The sequence below is a fragment of the Neopelma chrysocephalum genome, unplaced genomic scaffold (assembly GCF_003984885.1).
Source record: "Neopelma chrysocephalum unplaced genomic scaffold, ASM398488v2 Primary Assembly neopelma1_22, whole genome shotgun sequence".
Lineage (NCBI taxonomy): Eukaryota > Metazoa > Chordata > Aves > Passeriformes > Pipridae > Neopelma > Neopelma chrysocephalum.
The window spans coordinates 2,563,639-2,577,200 of record NW_020897689.1 but is presented as its reverse complement, the minus strand read 5'-3'; the positions used below and the strand labels follow the sequence as shown (position 1 = coordinate 2,577,200).

The 13,562-nt window shown below is 35.1% G+C and overlaps 1 protein-coding gene across 1 annotated transcript in view; it reads right to left on the bottom strand.

Moving 5' to 3' along the window:
* Nucleotides 1-4,826: 4,826 nt before the first annotated feature.
* MMP16 (matrix metallopeptidase 16) overlaps nucleotides 4,827-13,562 on the bottom strand; it is a 171,681-nt gene continuing 162,945 nt past the window's right edge. Inside the window, exons 9-10 of the mRNA XM_027682514.1 lie at nucleotides 13,332-13,447; nucleotides 4,827-8,895 (exon numbers count right to left, since the gene is read on the bottom strand). Coding sequence (XP_027538315.1) covers nucleotides 8,561-8,895; nucleotides 13,332-13,447 — 451 coding nt within the window. The 3' untranslated portion in view covers nucleotides 4,827-8,560. The remainder of the gene's footprint in view (nucleotides 8,896-13,331; nucleotides 13,448-13,562) is intronic.

Below are 13,562 nucleotides of genomic sequence, written 5' to 3'. Positions count from 1 at the left end.
GCAGACCACTGCCTTCAACTGGACTGCAATCACCACTTCTGACCAGACTGCAGCAGCTCTCCCACCAGCAGGTTTATCCCCTCTCCCTTTGCTTTGGACTCGGGGGTGGGCCAAGGTACACCACTTTTGTTCATACCCCAGGGTGCTGGGTATACATTTGGGTTTTGTGGGTTAAAACCAATTGTCTGTCTGTATAATTGTACTTATTGCATTATTTTAATAAATTGTTATTCTGATTTATAAATCTCTCTTTTGAATTGAGTTCATTTTCCCTTGCTGGTTAACTTTTAAACCAGTACAACAATGCATAATAGCAAAGCATTCTGCCACGCAACAGTGCATGTTATGCTACAGCAGTAATGTGATGGCAGTTGATGTATGAGTATGAACTGACTTGTAGAGAAAGGAATCCAGCCATAAAATCCCTGTCTGAATATCCATGACACAGATTATAAGCATCAGAATGCAAAGGAGAAAGAGGCTACATGAGGCTAAATGAGAACTGGAACGACTGGAACTAATACAAACTGTTGAAATGCAGATTTGTAGACTGCTCTCGTTTCACAGATGCCATAAACCATGTATGCAAATGGTATGCAATGGCTGGTATCGAAATTGTATTTATCAATTTACATGTAGAAATACCAATAGATGATCCATCCAATGGCCATAAAAGTATTTCTGTTATATTAAACACTTCAGGACTGAGATATCACGGAAGTAAAGATACATGGCTATAATATAGACTAATAGAGGTTAAAGGCTTCTTTGTCCTTCAGTATTTCATCCAGTGGAGTTCTTTAAATCATAGATAATTTTATTGGATCTAATTTCTGAGAACAAATGTAAGAACATTTCACTGTGACCAGTTTCTGCACAGATTCAAGTTGATATTAATTTGGCTAAATCTATCTCCAAAGATTTTGATTGCATCAGATAAATAATGTACTATATTTGCAGTCAGCTTTAGGGCTGAGGAGACTGAGGAGACTTTTGACTGACTCCTCTCTGGTGGATTATGACACCAAATATAGAACTCAGTGGACTTTTTATAAACTAACAGGTATCCTTGTTGTTGGATAATACTTTCAAAGCTACCACCAACTCCCTAATAAAATCTCTTCACTTTTATTATTGATTACATGAAATTTTAGTGATGTTAGTAGTCCTTGTCTCATTCCCTTTCTGACAAACTGATGTTGTACTTGCATTTATAAACCAAAATGTTTTCATTCCTTTTCTTGTATTCTTCTGGCAAACAAAAATGAAAATGTTCTTATGCTGCTTTTCCTGGGTCTGTCTGCAGATTTTGACCAAAGGACCTAGTTGGTTTTCCTGTGAGTCCTAGAAGTTGTGGAAAGAAAGCTCATGACTAATTTAAGTTTCTTCTGAGAATGATTTCAATACGGTGTTCATTTAAAACTGTATTTGTCATCACTGTGATCCATGGACTACCACTTTCAAAGGAATAAATATTGATAGCAGATGATGATATGTGTGTCCTGGATGATGAAAAAGGAAGATCATAAGCGTTGATCTATCCTGGAAAATGATTTTCAACCAGATGCAGTAAGACAGTACTATGCTCCCATAAGATGTGGAGATGATTGGTATGTGAGCACTGACAATTTTGTGGCAATAGCCAAGTATAGCATACACAGAATGAATATCTCTCTTTAGAATCATTGTATGCCTAAAAATAGGGCTGCAATATATCAGTCGTAAACCACTACTTTTTGAGCTATATATAATATAATCTAATTTTGAACACTGACAAAGAGTATTAGAAACTATCACTTTACACTATGTAATTTCTCTTCTTTAAGGTTGCAAAATGCTAGTAAGGGACCCAAATTTGTCTTATACATAATAAACAAGTTAGCACTGATTGCCTGCTGACACTAAGCACTTTTGGCTTCTACAAGGCAGATGACTTTATGCACAGTCATGAAAGCTATGAATGTGTGTGTGGACTGGGTGTTACATGACAACACATCAGGATGAAAATGTGGATTAGACACACTCTTTTCTGACTTAACACACTGCTCTGCAAGTGGTGAATCCATATGGGCATGCACTGTTCTGTTGCCAGTGTGTAAGTAATACAATACTTCACTAAAAACACTTCAAACTTCATTGTCATATTGTTGAGGACTAACCAGGTACTTTAGGAAGTTATTTTATCTCAGCCTTCTGTTACTAACCCCAATTCCCAGAAAGCCAGTTCCCAGAATGAGGGATGAGCAAATGGGTTATCCAGGAACACATGCATGGCACAGAATGAATGTGATTATTCGACATGTTAGTGCCAGGCAGTAAGATGGAAAGAATATTCAGTATATATATTACTCCAAGAGCAAGAAAAGTAAGGGGCATGAAAGGCTATGAATTAAGATATGCTGAGAGCTCTCCGAGGAGATTAAAATTGCAGTTATTAAAAAGACATGATAAAATTTCATAGGGTAGAAGTTACTATTAACTAAACAGAAATCTTAGGTTTATATGGTGGCTATAATTATAATCTGTGGATGATGTCATTCTACAGGAGAAGAAACTAAGCTGTGTGACTGGAGAGCTTTGTGCCATCATAAATGCAGCATGTGTAATGATTACTATTTATGTAGTTTTACTGTGACAGCAAGCAGCACTATGCTGCATGCACATCCAAGTACAGAAAATTGTCTTTAGCGTGCTAGTTTACATCAGCATTTCTTCATTTATGTCTTCTCTGCCTCTAAAATTTATTTCATCTACATTATTGGCAGATCACAGCAATACTTATGGCTATCTCCACAAAGCAAACATACTTTATGTATGCTACTCACAGAATGTCCTCTTTCAGAGACCTAATGGGCAGGTACAACCGCAAACGTTAATAAATTGACTATAATTTGTAGATGATATGCTCAAGTTTATGTATACTGTGAAACAAGACCTGTTTATGATGCATTTGTTTAATGCTGTATATATGCTTCTTTGAAATACATTTTGATTTTAGGAACAGATGCTTCCTATGATCACATACTGATGATCCTTCAAAATATGATCTTCTGATTATTATCGGGCATTCCTAGTTACATATATTCGAACATCAAATAATGCCATATCACACAAAATGTATGCTGTCTAACATTAGAAACTATCTTAGATAAAGCATCAAATGGAGCCAGCTACAACAAGCGATGGTAGGCCTTTGATGCTTACCAGACATTTTCAGCATGACATGATGGCACTGAAGATGATGTTTTTCTCTATCAGCCTCTGACATCACATATGGCAAGTCACAAGAATGAGTTAGGCAGATTTGACTCACACATTACATATTTTTCATGAGACTAGTGGCGGACAATTCATTGAATTCCATGCATATATCAGACATTAATTTTATGAGCACACGGTTCATTTACACCTGATTTTGTAACTGACATATGTTGAAATGGTCTTACAAGAAGCACTCTGTTTGTCTGCACTCTGTGTAGTGTGAGCTAAGTATGCCTGACATTACAGTGCTGGTGCATCAGTCACAGCTATACTGTTGTATTCAATAACAGGTTATCTGTTCCTCAGCTCCCACAAAATATTATTTGATTTACAGTATAGCTGAACACGTAAGTGGCCAGTGACAGTTGTTTCTTCCACTGATAATAATCATTTCCCTTATGGCTCATAGAGCTGCAGTCATCTATTTACACTTCTGGAAACAGACATGTCCAGAGACAGTCTTGACAACAACAAAAGGCAACAGGGAGGTATTGCTCTGTAATGGCTGCTTCACATCTCCTACTGTCACGATGCACAGTTTCCTTCACCTCTGCTAATTAGGTGATACAACTTAGTCCATGTTGTGAGAAGATATGGAAGCCAGGACAGAGCAAGCCTCTGCAGTCATATATCCTTGCTCCTCCACCCAGTCATCTTGTGCTCTCTCCAATTTAGGCTGCTAATGGTATGGTAGCTTGCATTTCTACTTTCTTAAAAATCCAGTGCCTGGAATATTCACTGTTCATTTTGCTATGTGTCTTTTTTAAGGTTTGTCCTAATGAAGATTCAAATGCAAAAGAAAATTAAAAAATGAGAATAGGAATGTAATGCTGCCGTTGCTAATAGGTGGACTGACTTTCTAGTCTATGCACTTTTTTCTAACCCACAAACTAGAATTAGATTCTATATAATTTGGTACCAAAAGCTACATTTACCTGACATTTAGACTTTGAAGTAAGACCCCCAAAAAAGTTGAAAAATCAAAAATTAAGCCTTACACTCTGTTTTTTACCCACAGTGCTAATGGCACAGGAGTCTTGATCAAGCAATTGGGGAGGTGAAGTATACTTCTAAGAAAAAGAATAAGTCTGCCCCTTATGTTTAAATCTATTAGCTTCTGTTATGCTCATTCATAAAATTAGCCTTTAAAAATCTTTTTCTTTAATTATTCCCTCCCTTTGCCCCACTTTGAAAGCAGAAAAAGATCAAAAGTTCATAGGAATATATAAAATGTGTATTAGATTTATTCAGGAGACTTGAAAGGGCTCCTTTGGAGCCATTTGAGTCTCTCCATCCCAGTCTATCCAGTAAATATACAGTTACATATTTTTTAAAATGTATTTTTTGATAAAAATTAATTTTTGTCTACAGTCAATAACCTTTTCATAGGTTTATACATTGAAAGGCCAAAGGAAACACTGCCAACATCTACTCTGGCCTCCTGCATCATACAGACCATAGTACTCTGAAGATACATGACCTTGTGTAGTCAGCTTGATAGACTGTAGCTGATTAACACAACACATATTCAGTTTTGTATTGTTCCCCACTACAGATCATGACAATAGCAATATGGAAATATTTATTAAAAAAGTTATGGCACATGAGCAGGAACCCAGATTGCAGAACTGAAAATATTTTAAATTTGCTTTTTCTTAATTCTGATAGTTATAGGTCCTAGTAGAGAAACAACTATTAAAAAAAAAATTGTCTTAGAACTTTTAGTCATTTGAGTTCAAAATTAGATCAGGCAACATCATTCATTTACTCAAGACTTCTATAATTTGAAACTAGCCAGTAAGTATTTGGAAATTACAGTGAACACAATAGCTCCTACATCTTTTACTTAAAGTAAACCTTTATGACTGCATTACAACCTACTGAAAATATGAGTATGTAACAGAAATGTTGACACAGTCTTGCTCTGCATGACATAAACATGCCAATATAATACTATTTTTCTCCCTCTCTCTGTATATAGCATATATGCACTTTTAAGTAAAAGAAAATAGATTAAACAGTCAACTTATCATGTATTCATGTATCTATGATGTACCATATACCAAGCACTAGAATTATCACACTTACCTTCCTGCATAATTAAATTATCCAAATACAAATATTTTTGTTACCTTATCAAAGAACAACAGTCAACATGCTCACCACTTCATTACTGTCAGAGAAACAGTTGCACAAAAAGTTAAAGCTGCCATGAAAGATATTTCAAAATTGAAGTGAAATTTTCAAGTGAATAAAAAAACCTCATATGAGATGCAGTTCTGACTTAAAAATAATATTAAGTAAGTTCTCCTATTGTAGAGGAAAAACAAATGCAGAATAAGTAGTGCTGTTAGCATTTTCCTCCAACTATCCAAGGGAAAAAACTGGAACAGTAACATCAATCTTTTTGTTCTGTCTGTAGCAGAACATAAGTTGTAGTTTGTTGACAATAAGAAATTCTCTATGGATTAAAATGTGTATGTGTGAGTTTGTGTGCTTTTATAAGTATACAAACACACACACATATTAACATATATGACAAACAGGCATCAAATTTCAAATTCACCAAATGAGCTGATCTGCAGTAAAAATCCTGTGTTACTAAACTGTCAATAAATCTATATGTTCAGCAACTGAATTGGATTTACTAAATAATGCTATGGGCTGATACTGGTGCGCCTCTAACCTACAGTATGCAATACTTCTACAAAACATCTCCAAAATGCCATCTGCATTGCATATTTGTTGTAAAACTATATCTTTTTCTAATCTTCATTTTTGTTAACCATACATATGTATATCTGTTTATGCTCTAAGAAATAAGTTTGCAATGCTTTATAGCATGCCACATATGTTTGAAAGTCCTCAAATCAATATAAAATCATGTAATTGAAAAAAAGGCATACTATTTTTCATGCTATGCTCAATATAAATATAAATTCAAGGCAGTCAAGCTATCCATTACCAAAACAATAATAATTGTAATATATATGTATATATACCTACACTCTCTAAAAAGTGACCCAGTTATGTAGATTAAGAAACCAGTAAGAAATTGGTTGAACATAGTATAAAAGTCTCATTTTATGTAAAAGCCCACACTGGCCATTTCAAGTATTTTAATACTTTCCTATAACCTTTTCGTTAATAACTAGCTATTTGTAGAAATAATAATTTTACACTGAAAATTGTATTCAAGTTAAATAAAAATTAACTTCTGCTGTAGTTCATTTTTAGAGTGTGCATGTATACATAGCAAAATACCTTTCTACAGATCAATCATAAATATTTTAGTCTATGACAGTTTGTTCCTACTAAAACGCTTCCTCAAATTTTGGATCATGTCTATCAGGCCTTTCAAGAAATAAAACTCAGTTCATTTGCAACACCAGATTCCCTTCAGTTTGTGCCAGTTTGCAAGTTAAAGGTCAAAGACACAGGACAGTACACTTTAAGGAAATTCAGACAGTGAAGCTGTTCACAGAAGACAATGTTTAACTTGGTAATGACAGTCAACAGGTCAATAATCAAGTTCAAGGCAAGCTGTTCATTGTTGCAAAAGTTACTCCCCTCAAATCCTGGCTTTCATAAAAAACCAGGTGTCTGACTTTTGGGGTGCATCATTCTGACCATCTTTAATAAGTTCACAGCCCAGTGACTGTAAAGCCTATCACTGCAAGAAGCAGCTCCTAAATCAATAAAGAGGTCTGTCATTTGCTGACTTTTCTCTAGGAAAAAAATATTGATACAAACCTGCTCTGCAGGTCACATGAAAATGACAATACTGCTGTTAGCACAAATTACACAGAATGACAATGTGTTTTGGTGGTCCCTTGGCTCTTTCAGTGATACTATGTTTGAGGGAAGGCCAGAAATTTGATTAACCCTTTGAGAACTATGATGAACATGCAAAGGGGTAACACCAGAAGATACTCATGCAATATCAGAGTCATCGTCTTAGCTTTCCTTTGAAACTGTAACTCTACCTCTGCAGAGGTAAATTGAATTATCATGCAACATAGTTTCAAAAGAGAAATCCAAGATGCTTAAGATAAGAAGCTAAGCTATAAAATTGTTGTCAGTTCAGAAAAATTCTTGGTATGTGGTAGAAATTATTAAAATAGGTTTGGTTCCTTTAAAAAGAAAGTAGCTGGTAAATATATTTTGTTTTCTATTTATGTTACAAAGGCTTTTCTATTAATAATGCAAATAATTAAAAACACTTGCAGTCACAGGAAATCTATTTTGAAAAATTGATTTTCTTTTTAAACCTGTATTTAAACCCTTAAACCAAACACAATCCTATAATTTAATGACAACCAAGATTAACGTCCACCAGACTCTGAAAACGGATGCAGTAGTTCTCAAAGGGTTACACCACCAATATAATACCAGTCTCAAGTTTATCAATAGCATGTTTGTTGTTTTAGTTCATTGAAATCCACTTCAGAGACACACTGCTTTTTACCATGCTTTGGAATGAGCGCTCCCGATAGGCCTATGAAAGGCCTGGGCAGTCGGCTTGGTACAGCTTGGGAAAGGTTATGTAGGAAAACCAATGAAAAATCAAAAAAAAACAATAAAAAGATTCTGCTTGAATATAGTATTGGATATAAATGAGTCTAAAACATTGAGGACATAGCCCAGAGCAGCTGTAAAAAACACAAAATGAATGTATTATTAAGGCTGTTACTATATTGCAGATATTTTGGCCCCTTGTTTGTTGGAAAATGGCTGTCCAAGCAGTCTGAAGTCCTGCATGTCATCCGAGTCTCCCACATGACAAAACTGGAAGTAGGAGTATAGGACTTTATCTGTAGCAGACAGAAAGCAATCCTCTTTGGAGACAAAGCTGTTTTGGGTCTTCTCACTTTCCTGAAAGTTCCATTGTTGGTTGTTGTGTTTCTCTAAAAAAATTTACTTTCAGCAAAAAATTTTTCAAAGGGGAACAGGCCTTAAGGGGAAAATGTAGAAACATTGGAGATATTTTTTTTCCTCTTCTTTAGTTAATCCTGATAGTTTATAGGGCATTGAGTGTGCAGAGGAAAGGCCTAGAATCGAATGACAAAGAAAGACAAAGGACTGAAGAAACAGCAGATACTGTGTATCATGGAAGCTTCCCAGCTGAGCAAATTGCCACTCATGCGCAGGACAGGCAACCCCTTGGGTTTTAAAGATCAGCTTTGTTGCAGACTGACAGATGCCCGCTCCTAGCTAGGAAACTGCATAACAGCTCTTGTGTTGAATCTCAAGTTACCACAAACTCCTAGGAGGGAAAGAAAAAAACCAAAACCCTACATCACACCCACTCTTGCATAGAGCGTTTGCAGTACAGTATGTGGCGGGGTGTTCCTTTCCTTTTGAACTGGAACACAGTGTAAACCAAGACAAGGAGGCACAAGGCCAGGATGCAGGGTATGACGATGGCTATGGCTTTCACAGTGCTGGCTGTGTTGTCCAGTTTGATGACAATGTCAACGTCATCTTGAGGGCTGTGTCGGTCTTTATCTCGATCTGTTGGTCCATCACAACCCATAAAATCCTTGAGGATAGATCTGGGATAGCCAGGTTCCACCCTGAGCATCTGGTTATTAAATTTCCAGTACTCTTTTCCTTTGTAGAAATATGTGAAGCCTGAGGAAGAAATTTGCAATTATTTATGGTCATATCAAATCAAATCATGCCATCAGCACACCATGATGGAAACTACTTTTTGTAATTGTAATAATAATTTTTTCTTTTTGTAATTAAAAAATTAAAAAGCTGTAAGGAGTAGACTTCAAATCTTCTTTAGAAACTTAATTTCTTTACTGTCTCTAGAAAATCTAACATAGGGGTTTGGACGGTTTGTTGGTTTGGGGGTTTTGTTGTTATGTTTTATTCAATAAACTGGGATTTTATTTTTTTTAATTATTACCAAAAGGGAAAAAAAAAGAGAGAGAGAGAATTCCGGAAAATATGATCTATGACAAGCCAAGATCCAGCTGATTTGTTCATTCACTGAAAACCCAAGTAAAGTTGGAAACCCCAGGGCCAGAACTTTAAAGTATCGCAACCTCTTCAAGATGGGAAGTCTACTGAAATAAATTGCAATGCTATGCTGTTATCCAGATATAAGAACTGCCCTACTTTACTGTTACATAGCCTATTGCTGTATTTCAGAAGGAAACTGGATGAAGTAACAGCATCTTTCCCATGAGAAATCAGGTGTAACCATATTTAAGTTTTCTGTAAAGAGCTGGTATTTGTTCATTCAGGAACAATCCAATGTTACTATTAAACATGCCTAAATGGAGAAAAAAACTTGATTCTTACAAAAAATCTACATTACTTTATTATCCCAACTGAAAAATTACATTGATCTGGCAAGAAACAAACCTTCAGGATGGGTGAACTTCCTTCTACTGCTTATGAACTAAATGGAAATAGTTGAATTTTTCTCTATCTTCACTTTATAGACCTCAGCTTATTTCCCACAGTACTAAAGGCTACTAAGACAGACTGGGCACTATTCATCATTTTAACAATACTCCTTGAAGAAGTTGGTAACCATCTATCTGGAGATAGTCTTAGTAATCACCTATTCAATCAACAGTTATTTTCTTACAACTCTAAACAAGAAATAAATATTTGATTGTATATTTTGCTGCTCAAACTGTAAAAAAATCTTGATCATCTAGTACCATTTTCAGAATATTTGAGTATTTCAACATTCTTCTACATTACATATTTTTGTAATTTTGATAGCCTTCTTAGCCAATGAAAAGGTACCATTTTCCTTTTCTTAATCCCTTTCAGTTTTATTACCTGAAAATATGCTAGTAGATCTATTGAAAGGTCTAGTACAAGACAGAAAGCAAAAAAGAAAAGAAACAAAAAGTACTGAGCTGTATGAAAACAGTAGCTAGACTTGTTCAGAAAAAGCCTTCTATTCTAATTGGAATGCAACAAAAAAGAGGACTGGAATTCTTTAAATATGATGAAATTTTAAAATTTTAGCATATATAATCTTCTTGCAGCAATCTGTAGTTTAAATAAAAAGTATTATCAAATGCGGAATTTCAATATTTTGAGCCACAGTCTAGTCCACCTTTGCATTTCATATAATAACGTGTATGTAAGAAAGTACTGGACATACTGGTCCCAGATAATATTTCAAGTATGGAAATTTGATGTATTATCTCTGTCAATATTCTAATACATATATAGAGACTACATAAAGATATGGCATCTCTAAATCTATATTGATACATATATGCAGGATACATGTATGTATACAACAGGGGTACAGGTAAGTCAAAATACAGACTTTAATAGTAATTGATGTTATACAGCAAAAGGTCAAATTAAAACTCTTAAAATAAAAGCAGCAAAGGAATTTCCAGCTGCTACAGATCTAACAAAAATTTTTCAATCAGATCACCTTTTCAGCTGGGACACTCTGAAGGTAGCTTAAACTCTTCTGCCATTTTTGCTGAGGCAGCAACCAGGATAACAGCCAGTTACAGCTGAAAGATGGGAATTAGCAGCAGAGAAGCCTAGTTCTAAGAGACTGAGTAGTTTTACAACTTCTTGTGGCAGAACAAATGGCTTCATACAAGCGTTGAAAGTAATTTCATCTAGTCTGCTTACCTTGTTGAGCCTGCTTTGGGAGCTGCTACTTAAAATTTTCCAGGTACTAGTCACTGAGAGTAGTGAGTACAATAGCTGACCCAAACAGCAACAAAGGGCTAAGTAGTCATTAATATGTTAAATGTACTTATGTAGTAAGTACAAGGCAAAAAAAGGCCAACGAACTAATAGGATACCTTTTTTCTTCCTTCTCCCTTAAAATTGCCCCATCACCCACTTTAGCAGAATTTCTAGTTGAAAGGTAAAATTTTCTGTGCTGCTCTCAAGACAGAAAGAGATTTCTCCAGTCTGGAGAATTTTGTGTGATGTCAGATTCCATGAAAAAAAAGAAAGGAAATTTCTTCTCCACCTCCTTCTAAGAGTTATTACCACAGTGTTAGAAAGCAAATCACATTATGGGAAGTAGCAGGGAGAGTTTCAGAGATGCTACCTGCACCTTACCAAGCTTTTAGTACACTCAGTACTAGTGTACTACAATGCTGACTAGTGTAGGAAACAATTTTTTCTCATCCTTCCCAAGCCTTTTAAGGTGAAATTACCCAAAATTTTTGCCGTCAGTGAAGGAAACACCTTCATAATCAGACTTATTGCAGGTGTTCATTTGCACAGTTTACAGAACAGAAAGACAAGGGAAATTAAAAGTATCCTTTAAAATTAAATGGATTCACTGAAAGACTTGCTTTCAGTTGTTCTCTTATAAACATATATAGTAAAACTTCTTCATCAACTCTGCTTCTGTCCAAAGAAATAAAAACAGTTTCAGACAAAATGAAATCAACTTCTTTACAACTAAGCTGTGATATTTCTTATTTGCGTCTACTTTTGTTTATTTCTTTCCTCATACTCATGACAGTGGAGTTGTGAACTGTTTCTTAAGACTTCCATTTTCCTGAATTCAGGGAAAATGTCTTAGTGCTCTTCTTGTGAACTTTATGGTGTCATTTTCAGTCCCTTCTCCTGCCCTGGGGCCCTTATAGGCTTTCTGAGATGCCCAAGAATTCCCTGTTTCCTTTCACCTCCTCCACAATCTCTTGTCATGTTCTACCAACTTTCTCATTCAAAGAGTCAGGCAGACTATCAAAACCACTGAGGTTAAAAAGAGAAGTGGCTTTAATGTAACCCAAAGTCTTTCCTGTCTTAGAAATATATATATATATATTTATAAAATTCCCTTTGGATGTAAATCTTTAAAAACGCACTTAAAAAGTAATTAAAGGAAGAGGTTATAACAATTATGTTTGTCTGTGCATTCATAATGTTGGTGACACTATTTCCACATATATGTGTATTTGCAAATAGTTAATTACTGAGTGTATGCACTCAGTAATATCATGTATGCAGAATATCACCTTGACTGACCTACTTTCCAGCTAAAAACAATATAAAAAATTTCAATCTAGCAAGAAGGCCAGAATACAGACAGGGTTTCTTTTTTTCTGGATAAAACAGAGACAAAACAAGAAAGCAATTAAACATATTTCTGAAAAAAAAAAACCCAAACATTTCCATGGTAAATTACTTAATGAAGTTAGAGGTTGAAATATGAGACTGAAATGGTTTATAAAAGGAAATAAATATTTTTATTTTCTTATTAAGAGGAAATTAAAATAATATGGCAATATATATTTGTGTGCTGTCTTGTAAGGCAAACAGAATAAAATCAGAACCTATTAATAAATAAATAAATCATATAGGCCAAAAAACAACTGTCCAACAAAGATAAGTGACAACAAATGCATATTTTTGTTCCCATCAAAGGGATTTAAATTCTGTGCAGCTGAGGGTTCTGTTGGCAGTGTGCCAGCATCCCCTGGGTAGCACTGAATTCTCATAAGATGGAGGAGATTTTGGCTGCTCTCATTCATTTGGAGATGTGTCCAGCTGAGATTCTAGGTTCTAGGTATGTGATAATGCATCTTGATGCATGTAATAATACTTCATACTAAAAGTCCTGTTATCTGTATTTGTGCATCATGGGCTTATGACATCTTCAATTTACATAAATTCATAGGAATATTTCTGCTGAGTTAAAATTTTGTTTCTATTCTCTAGTTTTTCAGAATGAAAGCAATAACTTCTAAGCTGTTTAAACAGCCAACGCCTCGATAATTCAATGGAAATGTACTGTGTATATGAAGCTGTTTTAAGACGTCATGTAATTCATCAGAGAACAAAAATAAAGTGAATTAAGACAGAAGAAAAAAGAATGGAAAGTAATGTTTATAACATTAAATTTGAAAGCTTTCTCTTCCTTAGATTAACTGGTACATGTGAACAAACAGCCATTTTCACTAAAGCCAGTTCTATAGCAGGAAATATTCTGTTCATAAATCAGGAATTCCTTCACTACTTAACCTGAATAGACAATCATCCCTCTACTACTCTATCTTACATAGAGGTTGTAAGTAAATCATTAGAACAAGAATGTGTTTGCATACCATTTTCTTTGTGGACAAAGGCTCCCTGAGGAGATTCTGGGATACCTTTCCAAATTGTGATTGGCTTGGGATAACCAGGGTCCATGGATCTCATTTCTTCACTGTACCTCCAGTACCTGAATTTTTTTAAAAAGGAAAAAAATGCTCGTTTGTAAGATAGAAGACAGTAACTTCATATTTTCCCCTTCTAACACTTGTTGCCTTCATTAGCCACAAATGGGAATACTTGAC